Source organism: Notothenia rossii (assembly GCF_949606895.1).
Source record: "Notothenia rossii genome assembly, chromosome: 10".
NCBI lineage: Eukaryota > Metazoa > Chordata > Actinopteri > Perciformes > Nototheniidae > Notothenia > Notothenia rossii.
Genome location: NC_136908.1, coordinates 39,906,690 through 39,926,007, shown reverse-complemented (window position 1 = coordinate 39,926,007; position 19,318 = coordinate 39,906,690). Strand labels below are relative to the sequence as shown.

The 19,318-nt window shown below is 41.5% G+C and overlaps 1 protein-coding gene across 2 annotated transcripts; it reads right to left on the bottom strand.

The window, feature by feature from the left end:
• Positions 1-13,676: 13,676 nt before the first annotated feature.
• Positions 13,677-18,995, bottom strand: LOC307021845 (uncharacterized protein). Of its 2 annotated transcripts, none has more exons than XM_079654330.1 (6): positions 18,508-18,995; positions 15,071-15,155; positions 14,796-14,905; positions 14,632-14,710; positions 14,425-14,499; positions 13,677-14,129 (listed from the first exon to the last, which is right to left on the bottom strand). In XM_079654330.1, the coding sequence occupies exons 1-3, from the start codon at positions 18,724-18,726 to the stop codon at positions 14,901-14,903; spliced, it is 309 nt and encodes a 102-aa protein (XP_079510456.1). In that variant the 5' UTR covers positions 18,727-18,995; the 3' UTR covers positions 13,677-14,129; positions 14,425-14,499; positions 14,632-14,710; positions 14,796-14,900. The 2 variants fall into 2 exon arrangements, with proteins under 2 accessions (XP_079510456.1, XP_079510457.1); XM_079654331.1 differs by having other exon boundaries at positions 14,801-14,905.
• Between the last annotated feature and the right edge of the window lie 323 nt (positions 18,996-19,318).

The window sequence follows — 19,318 nt, the reverse complement described above, 5'->3', positions numbered from 1 at the left end:
CTCTGAAGGTGGTACACACTAGAGTGAGTGATGAGTACGCTTTGTCACCTTCCTGGAGAACCGCTTCCATCAGAATGTCCGAAAGAAGACAGTTTGGCAGCTGTGAAGTATTGGTCAGACTAGTGTGATATATTTATTTTAATGTCACCTTATATATTCGTGTGTGTTAAATTTGAAGGGACAAAGTACATTTTTCCTCTCAAATATAGAGAGGCCTTTTCATATATTCCTGAAACAAATGTCCCATTTTTAGTATAACCGGACTTCTGCCTTGAGTGAAAAGATTACCCTTAAGTATTCTTCAGAAAGTCCTGTTGCAATTTCCAGATATAAAAAGAGGCTCCTTGAGTCTTTTTGTTAATTATCAATAGATTGTGCAATTAACAGGGGAATTCCCAGATACATTTTCAGATAATGCAGTTAAAATCTTGTTAAAATTAATGATTAATTTCCTGTAGGCCAGGGGTGGGGAACCTGCGGCCCCCGGGCCGTATACGGCCCGCGAGACAATTTGGTACGGCCCTCGAGGTAATTTATAAACACACGCAAAAAAGAAAAAATTAAAGAAATCTAGACTGCAAAAGAATTAAACAAGTGAGTGCCTGTTTTTCCTGGCCAAGGTCAGGGTCCTTGAACACAACTCGAGCCTAAGGTGTCATCACGTGGTATATGTCTCGTCTGACAGGGTTGTAGTGCTGACGGAGAGCACCAGAACGTCGCTCCAGCACTTCCAGAAATTGCAGTACCCATAAGGAGCCGTACACATGCCGCAGTTTTTTCGTGGCTGTGTCTTTAGTTGTAAGCCCAGTGGCGATCTGTTCATCTGTCATGCTGATCATACAGTCAATAACTTTGTTGTTATTAGCATCTGGTTAGCTAGCTATGCTAACGAATATAAGAAGCTTTTTATCCAACCAGTGAGGTAAAGGCACATCTTTATATGATCATTATAGTTATAAAAAAACAAGAGAATAAAGTAAACAGGTATAAAATACTATATGACAGTACAACAAAGTTGTTATTAATAAACAAGAATACAGTTTGAAAGGCTAGTGATTTGTAAAATATCCATAAAGACAAAGAAATCTGCTTACAGTTCTGTTTCATAATGGATGTTGAGAGATGTATCCATAGATCTCCTAATGTTGCTCTCTAAGTGCACCAGATTGATGCTTTTAACTTCAACATTTAAAAAATAATCTTCCCGGGGGAGCATGCCCCCAGACCCCCCTAGAAGAGGCTAGGTCCCCCCCCCCAGGTAAATCATTTCCACCTGAATAGGAAACTAAATACATTTGCACACATTTTGTGTCCAAATCTTTCTGTTTTGGTGGTCATGCCACACCGTGCACAGCATGAAAGAAAGGCGAAATGAATGGGCTGTGATTTTAGTATTTTTAAGCAGAGGTCAATCATCTGTACGGCCCTCGGAGGATGTTGAAAAAATTGAAATGGCCCTTGAGAGGAAAAAGGTTCCCCACCCCTGTTGTAGACCCATAAAGGGGCTTTGAGAATTAGGTCACACAGTTAACGAGACCATAGTCCTTTTGTTCTCATTTTTATTATGTATTCATTTCAGTAAAACGGACTTGGAGGTGAAAGGAAGTTCACAGAAGCCCTTAGGCTACAAGAACGATTAACTTCTGTTAAGGGTGAAAATGCGTGTGCGTGAAAGACGTTTAGGGAAGAAGTCTGTCTATTGCAGTACATATATGTGATTATTGCTGAACCATATCTGTGTTGGTGTTTTATTAGATTTCTCTTTTTATTCTTTCATGTGTGGGTACTAAATGGCTACAAACATTGTGGAGAAATTAGCTTAAACATGTTTTATTACTCTGTATGAAAAAGGAGCAGTTGTGGATGACAGGAGACAATCTCCCTCAGATACAGCATGTCAAATATCAGGGAAATCTACAGATCTTAAAAATATATGTGTGTGGTTAATTACTTTGTATCAATAATAAGCAGTCTGTGTAAAATAAGCTGGAAATATGCAATGTGAAACCTTTGATTTGAAGTAAATATGTGAACAATAGCTCAAGTGGCTGGAAAGGCTGCAGGACAAATTGGTCTGTGTTCTCTATACTGGGCCTGTGTAAAGTTTGACTATTTGAAAAGCATCTCTGGGACTGCTTGAGAGCAAAGGTCATGTTTTCCTCGTTATTATTTGATATGAAGGTAATTTACATGTATTACGTATATTTAGCCAACTATAACAACTATATCTTAAAACATATTTTTAACTTGTGTGTGGTAACCTTAGGGGGAAAGGTGGCCAAAGACAGGGAACCATATAGAAGAATGTGTGTGTGCTGGCTGCAAGATGTGAGATAAGATAAACAAACTTGTTATTTGGAGCAGGTTCGTGCTGGACACAGAAGGTATCCTTTCTTCATCAAACTGAAGAGACACTTTTGTTTTCCGGGTCTCCGAGCTGGCTCGCGCTGATTGGGTACGACAGGCCATGTGTTGGTCTCTCCCAATGGGAGACCCCTCTGGGGGAAGCATGCACACAGCTCCTCCTATGTTTTTAGTATGATAGCCTGTGTTTTCTCTAAGTTCGGCCTCTTCTTCCTCATGTTGTCCAAGGGGTAAGACCTCTCCCAGCGAGATGAACTAGAGCCGGAGTAATCCGGATTACTTCGTGATTGAGGTTCTATTTGTATTGTATATTTTACCATTAAAGCAGATTATCTTTTAACCCTTATCCTGGTGCTTTGACTTTTCCTTCTTTTAAAACAAACTCATAGAGGAACGCGCGGAGCAGAGGTTCTGCTCCAGCACTAGATCAAACATATTTAACAACACATTGACTAGACTGTTGCCAGCACAATCGAAATACCAAGATTCTTTGGGCTTCAGGTAGCGAAAATACACATTTTTAATATTAATGGTGAATATATCACACACATTTTTCTTATGTTTTGTTATTCTTCCCCTTGAGGTAAAAAACAGCTATCAAAAATGTAAAAAAAAGCAGTGAGACATAATAGTTGGAATTTCTGCCGTGATCACAGGTCGTTTTTTAAACAAAAAACACTTACTGCTTCACTGAAAATATATTACCTCCAATATGAAGCACATGTCTGACTTTTGAAACTGGACGTTTGAAGGAAAATATAAGGTGTGGGTCAAGTAATTGTTTAATTACATGTGTATACAATTATCAATATTGATATGTATGCATGTGTTGAATAATCTGGATTTTTACATTTGTTTATCACAAACAGGAGTGTGCCTAGGGGTGCTATTGGCCTCATGCTCACCTCATGTTCTGTCTTTCCTTTCTTTGGGACCCTGTACACTGGCTCCAGTGCCCCTTTGAGCAGCTCTCTGGCTTCATTGGTCCAGTAAGAAAACCTCTGTCCGTGGCTATAAAAATCACATAATATCAGGATGAAAATGTAAATCAGTGTCAAAGAAACTGTTGTCTATAAAGTAACATTTAAAGGTATGATTTACCCTTCAATCTGGTACTGTTCCATCAGCATAATGCACCACCATTTCCGGATCTGTGCTATGTCCCGCTAAAAGAAAATGTAACAATAATAAAGTTGAAAATGAATGGAACCTCATAATTTGTCTACTCAATGTTAGCCCCCTTATTCCCCCTGAAATACTAACTCAGAGGAGAAATACTGACCTCGTTAAACCAAAGTGGAGCATCTGTGCTGAAGTTGAGTGCATACTGTGAAAGGAAAATATCTGTGAAGTTATGAGTTTCAAAAATTAACAAAACCCCTTAAAAAGAGAGGAATTTACCATCAGTATGAAGACACCACAGTCATTGCCCGTGGTTTGGTGAGGCAAACCCTGTAAGAATTCGGAATATAACAGTGATGTGCATGGTCAAAGGGAAAATAAAGACATGTGAAAGCAGGTGTATGAGATGGTGGAGAAATGTACCTTGACGTCTCTGCCAAACTTTACTGTCCATTGACCTGGAGTAATGCGGTCACTGTCAAAAGAAATTATAAGACATGGGAATTGATTTGGTGAAGGAACGCTATACTCAATATAATTCATGTTTTTGGATTTCCTTACATTTAACTATTGCATGCCTTAAAAGAGGAAAGTTATGGAAGCCACTGAACGGGGCTAAAATAAAACAAACTAAAATACGTTTACCAGCCTCTGAACAAAGCTGAACTTGAAAACAACCTTTGAACAAGGCGCCTTTTATAACAAAATGAACATTATAATTCATAGCATCCTGTTGCAGACTTTTTTTTTTGGTTCCACTAAGGACACACAAGACTTTGTGGAAATGGAGATATATTATAAATGAATTTGGTCAGATGCAGACCCCTGATCTACAAGATGGTTACTGCAGTATTAGAATACTATAAACTATTTAGAATCTCCATACAAGCCACAGAACGGGGCTGGGTAATCATGTTACAAAAACCTAAAGATGTCCTTGTAGGAACTGTCACCGAAGCCATCTGGCTTAAGAGGGTCGAGCAAATATAACTCTCTCTTTGCTGGCTTGATCACCTGTCAACCATTGACAAAACAGCTGAAATTAGACATAATCCAACACCAGAAGAAAACCACACAGCACAACTTGTGTTCATTTTGTACCAGCTGGTGAGATCATTTGGAAGAGACTCACGCAAAGCAAATAGTGATCTGCCTCTCCTTGCTGCCGACTCCAGCCAGCGTTGAAAACCATGTCCTTGGTGGCCAATTGGTCAGCCTAGCATCTTAAACAAGGGATTTTAAGTTGCTGTATATCAATGTCAAGCAACATAGAAGGTCTCAAGCAAAAGGAACTTACTGGAAAACTGGCCAACGCGTCAGCTGTTTTGGACTTCCAGGTAGGAACCACATACATGTCCATAATGTATATATTTTTGCCCTATATTGATAGTTTTCCAAAAAAAATGAAATCTTCATAGAAGTATGTTCAACAACAAGAGAAGACCACACTTCACGAGATTGGAGTTTCAACACAAAACAGCTATTTAGAAAATATGTGTTATTCAAAAGAAAAAAGCTGGCCAATGATGTCTGTTGAAAACCGTACATGTCTTTGGTTGGCTTCTTGTACCGTCTTCAGGCATGTGTTTCCAATCTGAAACAGTAACAACAGTAAATTACTTGTGCCAATTATTTGAGACAAGATAAAGCTGGCAGGAAAGCTCTAGTATACCTACATTTGACTCCATGCACTGAGGAAGACCCAGGCTCCAAAAGTCCTCTCTGGTCAGGCACACATCCCCTTCCTTCACAATGACCTCTGCTCCAGGCCTATCGTGGTCTAGCACATAGCTGAGCTGCAAATAACAGATTGCAAAACATACTTCAAGCCAATAGAAAAATAAACAGTATTATTTAAGGACCACACATGAAGTATACCTAAAATGTGTCCTTGTATCGATCATCAAAATACCTCTCAACGTAGGCCTGATAAAGGGCTTCAGCTGAGACACATTCACACCCTGTCTCAGCTGAGCTCCTGTTGAGCCCAACAGGGTTGCCACACCCTTGTTGGTGATTGAGGAAGCCACACAAGGCCCAAACCAGTTGCACTCCAGTTTTCCACCTTTTCGGCCCTCCTTCCTCTTAGCTCTTAGGGACCTTATCTCCAACGTTAATCAGGAAAGATTTCACATTTTTTCCCTTGCGTTTTTCATAAGAGATTTGTTGTCTCTGTTGTGCTATTTGGATGTTCTGGTAAATCTGAGAAAGACATGTAACAGTTATCATTTACAGTCCTTAACATACGCTTGCATTTTTTAGGAGTTATTATGTTTTAAATGTTGCCATTTTATTCTCACCTTCGAGTGCAAATCTGCAATGGTTGCAGCCTTTGCCTCAAGCTGCTGTTCTGCCTCATCAACAGGCACCAAAACAGAGGTATCATCCCCGTCATTGAGTGTAGCATTTATAACACCCGGGACGCGAGGGTGCCTCCCAAACTCGGCAAAATAGAGCGTGCACTTGGTTGACCTCTGAAAACATAAAAAATCCTTTTAGTATCTCTGTTGAGTATTGTTTCCATCTGCATTTGTTACAACATTGTACCTGCTTTGAGGTGTTAATGCTCACAACAATGCCCCTCAGGTGTAAATCCCAGTCATTCTGGTCCTCTCCGCAGTACTTTGCAAGTGCTTTTTTGATGGTTTGGTTTGTGCGCTCATCTTGGCCATTGCACTGGGGATGGTACGCTGAAGTGATGCAGTGTTTTACACCCAGTGCATCGAAAACACCACGGTTGACCTGCAGATGGTTTATTGTACACCAATTTCCCTGAATAATCGTATTACATTGTTACACATAACACATACACTGTATTAGATAGATTATTGTACCTCATTGACAAATTCCGTCCTTGGTCAGTAATGATCTTCTCGACAACCCCGAAATCGAGAAGAATATTTACGATATTTTTTGAGACCTCAGCAGCTGTTTTGTGGTAGAGCGTTTTTGCTATCACCCACTTCGTGAATAGATCGGTCGCTGTTAGAATGTATCTGCAGTATAAAATGCAGAATGTTGTAAATACATATAGAATCACTGTCAATTATTTCCTTTCTTTTTAAACCAGATTCTTCACGTTTAGAACCTTTAAAAGGAAGTTACACATGCTTCAGCCCAACATGATAGTACCTTTTGCCCTTAACATTGGTGGGAAGTGGGCCAATGAGATCCACACCAAGGACAGTCCATGCCTCGGGAACATGAATCGGATGCTGTACGGGTGCAACCGTTTTAATGGCCTCTTGTTGCTGGTAGCGGGGACACTCATTAACCTTAGCAAATATCATACATTTTCAATCAGCAAAACAAAAAACTTTAGGTATAAAAATGATAGGACAGAGAAAACTTTCAGAGGAGAGAGAATTAAACTGTTCAAGTTCTGAAATATTTTTTTAGACAGCTCTGATGAAGGTCAAACTGTCTCACTCTGTTTCAATGTACACATACAACACATATCTGTAGATCAATAATCAGTCAGTCAAAAACTCCCACCCATTTATTCACGGCCTCCCGCATAGTGTACCAGTGGTAAGTTGCCAAAACCTTCTCGGTGGTCCGCCTTCTCCCTGCATGACCTCCGGGACCCAGGTTATCGTGGCACTCCTTCAGGACATCGATAACCTGGACTCCCGGTATACCCTAGTCAGCGCCCCTAGTTACACCAATAAGCGTGCGATTACCGTACAGCCGATCACAACGTGTGACGTCATTGGTAAGTGACGGACCCCGAACACATATGGTAGCCCGAGCACATATAGAACTGACAGCGGCATGAGATTCCTAAAAAAAAATATTTACGATATTTTTTGAGACCTCAGCAGCTGTTTTGTGGTAGAGCGTTTTTGCTATCACCCACTTTGTGAATAGATCAGTCGCTGTTAGAATGTATCTGCAATATAAAATGCAGAATGTTGTAAATACATACAGAATCACTGTCAATTATTTCCTTTCTTTTTAAACCAGATTCTTCACGTTTAGAACCTTTAAAAGGAAGTTACACATGCTTCAGCCCAACATGATAGTACCTTTTGCCCTTAACATTGGTGGGAAGTGGGCCAATGAGATCCACACCAAGGACAGTCCATGCCTCGGGAACATGAATCGGATGCTGTACGGGTGCAACCGTTTTAATGGCCTCTTGTTGCTGGTAGCGGGGACACTCATTAACCTTAGCAAATATCATACATTTTCAATCAGCAAAACAAAAAACTTTAGGTATAAAAATGATAGGACAGAGAAAACTTTCAGAGGAGACAGAATTAAACTGTTCAAGTTCTGAAATATTTTTTTAGACAGCTCTGATGAAGGTCAAACTGTCTCACTCTGTTTCAATGTACACATACAACACATATCTGTAGATCAATAATCAGTCAGTCAAAAACTCCCAGCCATTTATTCACGGCCTCCCGCATAGTGTACCAGTGGTAAGTTGCCAAAACCTTCTCGGTGGTCCGCCTTCTCCCTGCATGACCTCCGGGACCCAGGTTATCGTGGCACTCCTTCAGGACATCGATAACTTGGACTCCCGGTATACCCTAGTCAGCGCCCCTAGTTACACCAATCAGCGTGCGATTACCGTACAGCCAATCACAACGTGTGACGTCATTGGTAAGCGATGGACCCCGAACACATATGGTAGCCCGAGCACATATAGAACTGACAGCGGCACGAGATTCCTAAAAAAAAAGGTCACATTCACTGCCATGGACGCTGCCTGTGATATACGGCCTGTTTCACTGCAGCCTAAAGAATGCGAGGGGTGATCCAGGAAGACTACCGTTGAACTGTTGGTGCCTCCTTCTGTAGCGCGTTAAATTGAAGTTAAAGGTGGGATAGGTAAGTTTGAGAAACCGGCTCGAGATACACTTTTTGTTACATTCCATGTAATGCTCTTAACATCACGATTGAAATGAATATCTTAAGTGCTTTGACAAAAAATCCATAAAAAAATATCATCTGTGGAAGCCGTAGTACTGTAAAAAGCACGACCAATCCTATTAGCCGGCCCGGCTAAAATAACTGGATGGCCGACCTGCCTGTTAAAGTCAACAGATATTGTTCTAAACTGTATTCTGAACTTGTGGACTATTATAAAAGTACCCTCTCCTTCTGTCTCAATGAACTGGCCCCCACAAAACTAAAAATGTCTCTTTTATACACTCCGCCCCCTGGTATACCCCCGAACTCCGCCAAATGAAATCAAGGAAACGTCAACTTGAACTCCAACACAAGAAAACCACACTAACAGTCCATCTTCAAATCTACAAAGACTATCTCCAGCAGTACAGTAATGCACTCAAAGCAGCCCGGTCTAATTACTACTCACAACTCATTCAGTCTGGCTCCAGCAACCCCAAGCGTCTGTTCTCCACCATCAGCAAACTTCTCAAACCCTGTGACAACGCCACCTCGTCCTTCACCACCGAACAGTGCGACTCCTTCCTTTCGTTTTTCCAAACCAAAATCAGCAACATTTACAGCAATCTGACACCCTCATCAGCACCCCCCACCTCCTGTCCTGGCACCCCCCCCTTCACCTCACAGCCCCTATCCCACTTCTCCCATGTGACCCCCATGCAACTGTCCCACTTCATGACTGGAATTAACTCCACCTGCACACTTGACCCAATGCCCTCCAAATTTGTTAAAGAGAGCCTCCCTGCCATCTCCCAGCTCATCGCCACCATCATTAACTCCTCCCTCAGATCTGGATCAGTTCCCCCCTCTCTCAAACTGGCTGCTGTCACACCCATTCTCAAAAGACCTGGACTCACACCTGACATCATGTCCAACTTCCGGCCCATCTCAAATCTCCCCTTTCTGTCAAAAATACTTGAACGTGTCATTGCCTCACAACTAAAATCCCACCTCAGCTCCAATGACCTCTTTGAGCCATTTCAATCCGGTTTCCGATCAAAACACAGCACAAAAACAGCTCTTCTGAAAATCACAAACGACCTCCTCCTCTCCTCTGACTCCGGCAACCTGAACATCCTCATCCTCCTCGACCTCACCGCAGCATTCGACACCATCAACCACACCATCCTGCTGTCCCTCCTCGAATCATCACTCAACATCACTGACACAGCACTCTCCTGGCTGAAATCCTACCTCACCGACAGACATCAGTTTATCAACATCAACAACTGCACCTCCTCCCACTCCCAAGGCGTCCCCCAGGGTTCGGTGCTTGGCCCCCTCCTCTTCATCCTTTACATGCTCCCCCTTGGCAAAATAATTCGTCGCCACAACCTTCAATTTCACTGCTACGCCGATGACATCCAACTTTATATCTCAACAAAAAACATCACCCCCACAACACACTCCACTCTCACCAACTGTCTCTCAGAAATAAAAGCATGGATGCAAACAAACTATCTCCAACTGAAGAGTGCCAAATCAGACATAATCATAATCGGCCCCCCATCCCGTATCAAAGACATCCAGAATGTCAACTTCACCATTGACAGCCACACTCTATCTCCCCCCCCCTCACATCCGCAACCTCGGAGTCATTTTCGACAGTCAGCTCAAATTCAACCACCACATAAATCACATCAACAGGACCGCCTTTTTCCACCTCAAAAACATTGCCTGTCTCCGCCCATCACTCTTCTCCTCTGCTGCTGAAACCCTGATTCATGCATTCATCACTTCACAAATCGACTACTGCAATAACATCCTCTATGGCATACCATCCAACCTCCTCAATAAACTCCAACATATCCAGAACTCTGCTGCCCGCCTCCTCACCCACACCCGCTCCCGAGACCACATCACTCCCATCCTCCAGAACCTCCACTGGCTCCCCGTCCGTCAAAGAATCCACTTCAAAGTCCTCCTCATTACTTACAAAGCCCTCAACAACCAGGCCCCCCCCCTACCTCACAGACCTGCTGCACCACCACCACACCCCTTCCCGCTGCCTCCGCTCATCAGAAGCCAACCTCCTATCCATCCCCACCTGCACCAATCACCGGACCTGGGGGGACAGAGCCTTCTCCGTCGCTGCCCCTTCCCTCTGGAACTCACTCCCACAACCCATCAGAGACTGCACCGACCTCACCACCTTCAAAAAACTCACAAAAACTCACCTCTTCAATCTGGCTTTTCATGTGTGATTGTTTTTGTATTATTTGACTTTAACTTTAACTATATATTTATTTGTTGTTCCTTTCTTCTCTTTTCTTTTTTCTTCACTATTATCTGTAAAGCGTCTTTGAGCACCTGTAAAAGCGCCAACAAATTACATCTATTATTATTATTTTTATTATTATTATATTATTAAAGTGAACATATATTATTTGGGACTGTTTTCAAGTAATCCTATGTAGGCCTATATAACCTTCTCACTTACACTCACTGACCCAGATACCAGCACACACACATATTCTTTTCAAGGTTCTTTCTGGGGCCAATATAATCTCAGACACCAATGTATCTGTGTACAATGTTTGATTGTCTGGGAAAGAATAGTTTGTGTGAAATATTCCTTGGGAAAGTAAAGGAGACAATTCAGGTGCAAGATAAAGATTGACTCTGTCCTTGTTTACTTCCGAAGCTCTCACGCTCTGTTCAGAAGTAAAATACGTTTTCCCAGAACTCTGATTCGCTGTATTGGGCCCGACCAGAAGTGAATCCAACCAGTAAGAACACCTAGGGGAGTGAGCAACCAACACAACTCCTCCCCACGGACTCTCTGATTCGCTTAGGAGTGAAATTGACCAATTAGAGATTTGGGGGGGGGGGGGCGGAGCAACCGACACAACTCTGCCCCCAAATATGTCTATGTGTACTGATGTTTATTCATGCACGATGCCCCCTGTTTCTGACTGGCTGGTCCCGATATCTGTATCGCACGGCAGTAGAGCTGGGAGTCCAGAGTACTCCGTAACTTGTATTGTTGTTTTTTACAATTAAAACAGATTATTGTTTAACCCTTATCCTGGTGCTTTGAGTTCCTTCTTTTGTGAACCAGCTCATCAAGGGACAGCGTGAAGCAGAGGTGGTGCTCTAACACTGTCAGTCTTCCATCTGTGCACAAACTTATCTCGTGCCCGCATTGTTCATGTGCGCGTTCGTGTGTATTGGAGGAGGGGCTCTGTAAGTGGCACATTTTTTCCGGTTGTGTATTTTCAAATTCTAGCGCACTCAAGGTGGTTTCTCCAAAATTACTTACCCCACCTTTAAGGCATAATCTTTGTTTCCAATTTCTTTCTGTACTTACAGTTATGTGTGTTCGCTAACATAATTGACATGTCTGTTAAACAGCACCACGTTGAAGTTAGACGGAAGCCGTCCTCCCGCCTGATGGAGCTTCTGGAAGAGTCTGCAGAAGAGCTGATTAAAGAGAACCAGGTAAATGTTCTGCTTGATTTGTGTCATAATGTGTCTTCTGTTCTGTTTGTACATGAAAAGCCCTATTCTCTAAAGGTAAGTACATCTTGCCATTATGTGAAAAACCTCTTCAGTCTCCAGTTTTTAAGTTAACATTTAGATACAAGTATATTGGAATCTAATTTTACTGTATAATATTTATATATATTTTCAAACTTATATATAATATAATATATATAATATTCTGATTCAAAATGGGTTTTTCAGGAGAATTCATAGTTTGAGCTTGTAGAAGCCAATTATTTAATCAGGTTTACTTCCTGTTGGGAACAAAGCAAACATTTAATAAACTGAGCTTCCTTACTTGTAGTCATAGTTTGACTGTAACAAATAAGAGTTCATATCAATTCCCATATCCACACTGTAGCTACTGCATATGATAATAAAGCCCTTTGAACCTTTTGAAGCTTACCCCATCCCCTCTGCTTAAAAAGAACATGTAAAATCAATGGCTACTTAAATACTAAATTAAATAGCTAACTCAAACCGATCAGTCTTAGTAAATTCACAGAAAACTGAGTACAGTATGTTAAAACTGATTTACATGTTTTGACAGAATGGAGGCAAAGATATCGTGGTAAAAGGACTATGCTGAGTGTCGTGAAGCTCCATGTCCCCCATGAAGTGCAGCAAAAGAAGATGCCACACCTCCCAACGTGTCCATCTCCATCGAGGGTTCGACGGTGCTTGATGAGGGTGAACGCCTGCCTTCTGCTCACGGACATCATCCATGCAATGAACTTAAGTAACACGCCAAAGTTCTGTCGTTTGCAAACATCTTTCTTAAACTTAATTTCCTCAAGATTTCTCTTGAAAGTCCACATGTTTGCAGAAGCAGTGGTGGAATGTTGAGGTACTTGAGAATGTTCTTTTCGTTGCACTTTATACTCCACCACAAATCAAAGGGAAATATTGTACATTGTGCTTCACTGTCTTATATAGAGTTTATAAAGTATAAGGTTCTTTTTTTTAATTTCCAAAAAATGTAAATATTGTCAGAAATCCTTGAGCTATTACGTTCTCAAGGGTTACTACAATTACTACAGGGTACTTTTTACATGTAATACTCAAACAGCTAATTATACTTTAACTTAAGTAACATTTTCATTACCAGACTTTCAAATAAAGAGACATGTAATCATTTACAAAACATCACCATGTTTTTATTTAACAAAATAATGTTGTTTAATTCACGTAGGTGTAAGTACAAAACCATCGCTATGTTTTTTCATCAGGAAATGCAGCCCGGCTCAAACAAACGATTTTCAATCATCATCCTCACGATCATTTCATGTATCATATTTTTGCGAATTGAAATGAATGCACTAATACATGTAGTTTTATCCACGTGAGTTTACAACAACAAAAATAATCGCTTTGTTTTTATATCACATCCGACTGGAGGAAAATGCAGCACGGCTCTCACTACCTAATCCTAATCCCACGGGCAAACAATAATATGTACAGTGTTAATAGTTTATTGTATTATTAGTGTCTAATATTACTGCTATAACAATCACACATTGAGTTGTTAAAATTAGACCGTTTTTTTTTTTTAAACAGTCTGAATGAAACGGCAGCTCTCAGGCAGGGGTGGACTGGGACAAAAATTCAGCCCTGGCATTTTCTGTCCAGACCAGCCCACTACATTTTCAGCGGACACTACATAGAAGTCCACTAAACTTGCGGCATCTTCTCTCATGCATACTACAAAGGAGAGTCATATTCCTTGATAGCAGTTAACAAATAAAGCACTTAACTATGAACTCAAGGACTAAAATTGACAGCTATATCAATCAACCTTTATTCATTATAGTGTCAAATCACAACAGAAGTTATGTCATGACTAGGGGTGGGACGAGACTAACGGGAAGAACCCTTATGCTACCCTTTCAGTTTTTAGTCTGTGACTGTGAAAATCTTTTGGTGTAAGCCCAGTATTAGTTAAAACCAGACTCGGACAATAATACTCTGACAAATACTCTGACAAATAATCTAAATAGAAACATATTACAGACAGTAGCAGCATTAGAGCTGAAACTCACTCACTCATTATGAAACCATAAATAGAGAATTGGAAAAATATATATATATATATACTGTAGCTGTGTGAAAAGTCTAAGACATGGGTTACAGGTCTGAATAGATATGCATTCTCATATACGTGTATGTGCACAAGTATGTATTGCTCTATACTTCCTCGTCCGCAGCCAGCCAGCTCCACTCCTCACCAAATTCGTGACCTGCAAGAAACAGCAAACAGAACTTGTACTCAGTATCTGTGCACTGACAAATATATGTAGCCATGTAGCCTTTTTGTGACGTAGTGACACTTAGTGAACAAATGTATCCGTCATGAAGGATGACTTAAGTCTCAAAAGAGCCCTAAGGCCTACCTGCATAACTGTTAATTGAACTTAAAAGATATGCAGATGTTTGAAATTAAAACCATCAATATGAAAATCTTCAGCCAGGAAATAATCATAATCAAACCTTTTGTTTCAATCTGAGACAAAACAAGTTGCATAATAAACTCACAAAGTCAAGACGAAGCTCTCAGATATGATGGATGACTAAAGCATCATAGAAGAACTTCTAGCAGGTCAGGAAAACCTGTTTGACAGGAGATAATGGTAGCAGAGAATATAAAGAGACATTTATGAATTACCAATTGTCATTTTATCACACATATAGTATGTTTCTTCACATAAACCTTTAAACATACACATATTGCATTCCTCTCACCACATGAAATAAGCTCAGGAACCTAAAAGTGGCCCATTTAATGATGGAGCCTTAGGCTCTCATATATAGGGTGGTCCACCTAAAAGAGAGATGGAAACATTATTAAGTCTCATCATCACAAATCAAGTATGAATTAATATAACATTATAAGACACATGACATACTCAACAAATCATAGACTTCTCAAAAAGTGGTGAAGTGGTAAGGGAGCGAATCCTCGAACATGGACGGAGGGGGAACAACTCCTCAAGCTCTCACATGTCAAGTGGTCAACCTGAGAGGGAATCGGATACATTATTAAGTCTGAAAAATAAATAAAATGTTTTCCTCTGTCCTGCACCTAGAGTTGAAAACTTTTGGGATGTGCGTTTCTTTCAAAACTTTTTTAAATGATGAAGTATGAATTTATACAACATTAAAAAATACATGATAAACTTACCAAATTCTAACAATGGTCCCAAATGAGAGAACAAGTCCACATATAGAACAGAGGGAGAACGACTCCTCAAATATATCAGAACAACCTGTAATGGAGAATAATTGATAATTTAGTGTACATGATCACACCATTAAGGATCAATACATAAGCACAATACAACTTCTGAAAAGCATCATTAAAATGACAAATAATTAATTACTACATCCATAATGTGTGATGTGTGATAATAACAATAATATTAAATATTTCTCGCCTTATCAGTGGAGCAGCTTTTTAAGCAGCTCACTCTTCTCTGCAAGTCTGTCTATCACAGAGTCAGAGTCCAAGGACATGAGGATGTCTTTCTCTGTGGCCATCAACATAAATGCCTCCAATTTATCAGATGAGAGGGTGCTTCTGAGTCTGTTTTTAATAAACTTCAAAATTGAAAATGTGCGCTCACAAGCCACCTGTGTGAGGGATAATGTAAGCAGGTATTTATAAGCAAGGCCTAGGACAGGGTATGCATCTGTTAGCATGTTGAAACGGCGAAGTATCTGGTAGCAGCACAGAGGGCATTCTTTGCAGGAGCAACAGCTTATGGGAGTTATCTCAACCTCTTCTGTGTTGTCCTCCTCACCACCTGATCCATCTTCTACTGTTCTTGCTTTGTACTCTGCCAATGGGGATGCCTTCAGCCTGTTCCACTGGAGTGCAAAGCTTTTCAACTCGTCCTGCATATTTTCCTTGGTTGCCCTGCTGTCAAATCCTTGCAAGCACTTGCTTAAGTCTTGAAGGGCAGACTGGGGAAGAGCACTGGTGCAGAGCTGAGGGAAGTTTCTGGGATCCAGACATGCCAAGTCAGCATATAGATTGCCGTGTGTTAAAAAGCGCCTATGAATGGCTTCAATTGCTGTGTCCATGATCCGGTTATGCACATTCACCTCATAGGATTTTTCTGCATCATCCAGGGTCTCATCCTGAGCCATCTCTCCAGGCAAGACTTTCTTCATCCTCCTCCTCTTTTGTGGCAGTGTGGCCTCCACTTCAATGTCCGTGTCATCTCTCTCTTGGATTTCTGTGTTTGTCTAGTTGACAAATGTGTCTGCTGCTTTTTTTACAGATTCAAAATCTCTTCCCAAGCTTTTCAGCGTATCCTGTGTCGATGCCACCATTCTGTGAGCAGAGAGGATGTCCAATCCTGCCGTCTGAAGGTATTTAGACAATGGAGAGGTATGTTCAAATATGCGGAGGAAGATTTGAGCCATCAAGATCGTCTCATACTTGAGCAATGACTCTGCATATCCTCTGGCCATGACACATGGTTTCACTGTTGCCTGTTTCTGTATAGCTGATAATATCAACAGCACATCAACGTACAGAACCATCTTCCGGTTTTCCAAAGGAGCCAAACACCTTCTTCAGGGCCTCATGCTTGGCCCACCAGCGTGTCTCGCCAATAGGAGCAAGGCGTCTACGTCTCTTGTTTCGGCCTGACTCTTCCCACACATTCATCCTTTTATATGACTCTTTGATGAATACCGCAATGCCATTGAGGAGCGCAAACAGGGACCCACTCTCAATAACAATCTGGGTTGTGTTTGCAAGCACCAGATTTAGTACATGTGCGTAGCAACATACAGTACATGCACCTGGTTTGGAGATTGTGCAGACAATAGTGAGGAGAATCCTTTGTATTGGCCTTGCATGTTTGATGCCCCATCAGTCGCATTTTCAATGCACATGGTCTTGCTGAGGCCCATTTTGTCCAGAACTTCTGACAGCATGTTGACAAAGGCCTGTCCAGTGGATGAACTGCACTTCAGCACTGCAACAAGCCTCTCATGAACAACATCAGTAACATACCTCATAATTATAGAGCATTGATCCTGAGAGGTGATGTCCTGTGTTGTGTCCAGCTGCACTGAAAATATTACTGCTTTCTTGATATCACTGGAGATGTTTTTTTGAATGAGATGGTGAATTGCATCTATCAATGAGTTGACTGTGGTTTTGGAGAGTAAAGTTACAAGGGAGCCTCTGCCTCTCGTGCCACCAGACAAATGCAACCATTTTTCGCTGTTCTCAATGCAGCTGTTCCAGGGGTGCTCTTTTAAACAGAAATCATACTTCCCCAGTAGAAGTATGAGTTCCAAGAAATTACCATGATCAACTGTGTGGTCTTCCAGAGTATATGCTGCCTCATTTTCTGACCTCCTGTATGCAAGCCCCCTCTTCCCAAGACCCTTGATGACATCTACGATGCGCTCCAAAACCTGGCGTCTCTTTCTGACCTGCTCTCTGTGCGCCAACATCTGACTGCCACCAAACACACTGCTGATATCAGCACTGGCGGATTTCAAGAGGTAAGCTTCAGCACAGTTTCTGTGTCCACTGCTTCTCTCATGCTCCTCTGTGCGCTGGTGTATATGCCTCCAATCTGACATTCCACTGATGAACAGACTGCTATCAGTTCTCTTACCGAATGCCATGCAGATGAAACAATACAGCATGTGACGCTCTGGACAGTATGTCAGCCACCTTCTACTGGTGCCGTCTCTGCTACAGAACACTTTCTGCACCACTGGATTGCTACTTTTTTGCTGAGGATGGTAATTTAAAAATGACTGGAGATTTCTCTGATCAGGTTGTGAAAAAAAATATGTTATTTGACTGGCACACTCATAGCTCTCAACAGCTGTTTCCCTCTCAGGTGATCCTGTCTTTGGGCTGACACACTCCTCACTCTCTACAGCCAAACCACAGAATAATGTACAAGATAAAAGATTGTTCATATTGAACGAAACGTTCGCAAGCGTAACAACACTAGTGGCTTTGCCATGTTTTCATTATGACACTTAGTGTTTTCCAATGCAAAAAAGTCAGATCTTTGTGACAATACCTGAAAATGCTCAAGACAGCACTATACACAGCCATTTGAAAACTACAGTAAAAGTAACACATTTACAAAGAAATTAAAGTTACACACAAATTATGAAATAGTTATCACTTCAGTAAACAATAAATGAATTGAAAGATTACAATAAATTCAATGGCAAATATTGCAAATTAATCTAATTATTTCCTATAGGTTTACTTATATTTTTTGCTAAAATTCAAAGTATCTCATCTGTGTTTACAATACAGCTTGATTCCGCCGCTTCATCTCTACTTACAGCTCGTTGGTCCATGTGAACGTTTACTTTTGCTATGGCTACAAGAAACCGCTGACGTTAGCAGCTCTTAGCTAGCCTAGCTAAATCATCTGAACAATAAAAACCCATAATATCACAATTCGGCATATTTAAACAAAATCAACCACAACTACCAACATTCACAGCCCTTCAACTCTGGGTTAATATGTTGTCACAAGTAGGACTATGCAGTTAAGTTTTCAACTTTTTTTTTGGACATGTCTCAAAAATGTAGCCTAGCCAGCCCAGGCTAACGTTACTTACCATGTATTCCTCCACTCGCTCGTCTCCCGGCGCAGCAGCACCTGCTGGGGCGGTGACCACGGCACCAAATAGGTCCGTCAATTTAGAATATTTAGCAGCCTCCACCTCCAGAGACTTCAGCTTTTTAAGTTGCAGTTTTTCAGCGCCACCCGGGCGTTTCTTCTGCTTATCCATTTTCAGCGCAGCAGCAGCCCGTCCCGCGACTCCCACCCATGCCATGAGGTCCCGCCCCACCCTGGTTTGTGTTGTGATTGACAGCACTGTCAGGGCTCTCTGAGCCTGTCAGCCCATGATTGATTGACAATGACAAACAATAGACCAATAATATGTGTCGATGCTGGCAACACACTGCTAGCCCTCTGTAGCCAATTGGCCGGCCCAATTGGAGGGAATTTAGAGGGGAAAAAAAGAAAAGAAAAAACATTGCGTTCCGGCCCACATTGGGTCAACGGCCCACCGGGACGATGCCCGGTATGCCAGATGGCCAGTCCACCCCTGCTCTCAGGTGATCAGGTGTGTGTTTACCAGTGTTGGGACCAAGCGGCAAACTCTGTGGAAGAGCCGGGACGCCAATACGGAAGTGGCACACACTGCAGTTCATATATTGGCCGATAGGGACTGACTGTAGAAAGGAGCAATTTCCATAGACCCCCATGTGAAAATGCCCAACTTTACAGCAGAAAAAAACATGTTTCTACCCATGGATGCAATAAATATTATTATGAATATAGTTAGATTCCACCTTCGTGATTATGGATCTGTGAGTGAATTGTTTTCTAACACGACCCTTTTATTTATATTAGGTCTTAAA

What these genes read in the sequence shown, in the direction of transcription:
- LOC307021845 (XM_079654330.1), bottom strand. Translation starts at nt 18,726, where the DNA reads ATGGCATGGGTGGGAGTCGCGGGACGGGCTGCTGCTGCGCTGAAAATG. An exon ending in AGCGAGTGGAGGAATACATG is followed by an intron (nt 15,156 to 18,507) that starts GTAAGTAACGTT and finishes TCTCCATTACAG; the next exon opens with GTTGTTCTGATATATTTGAG.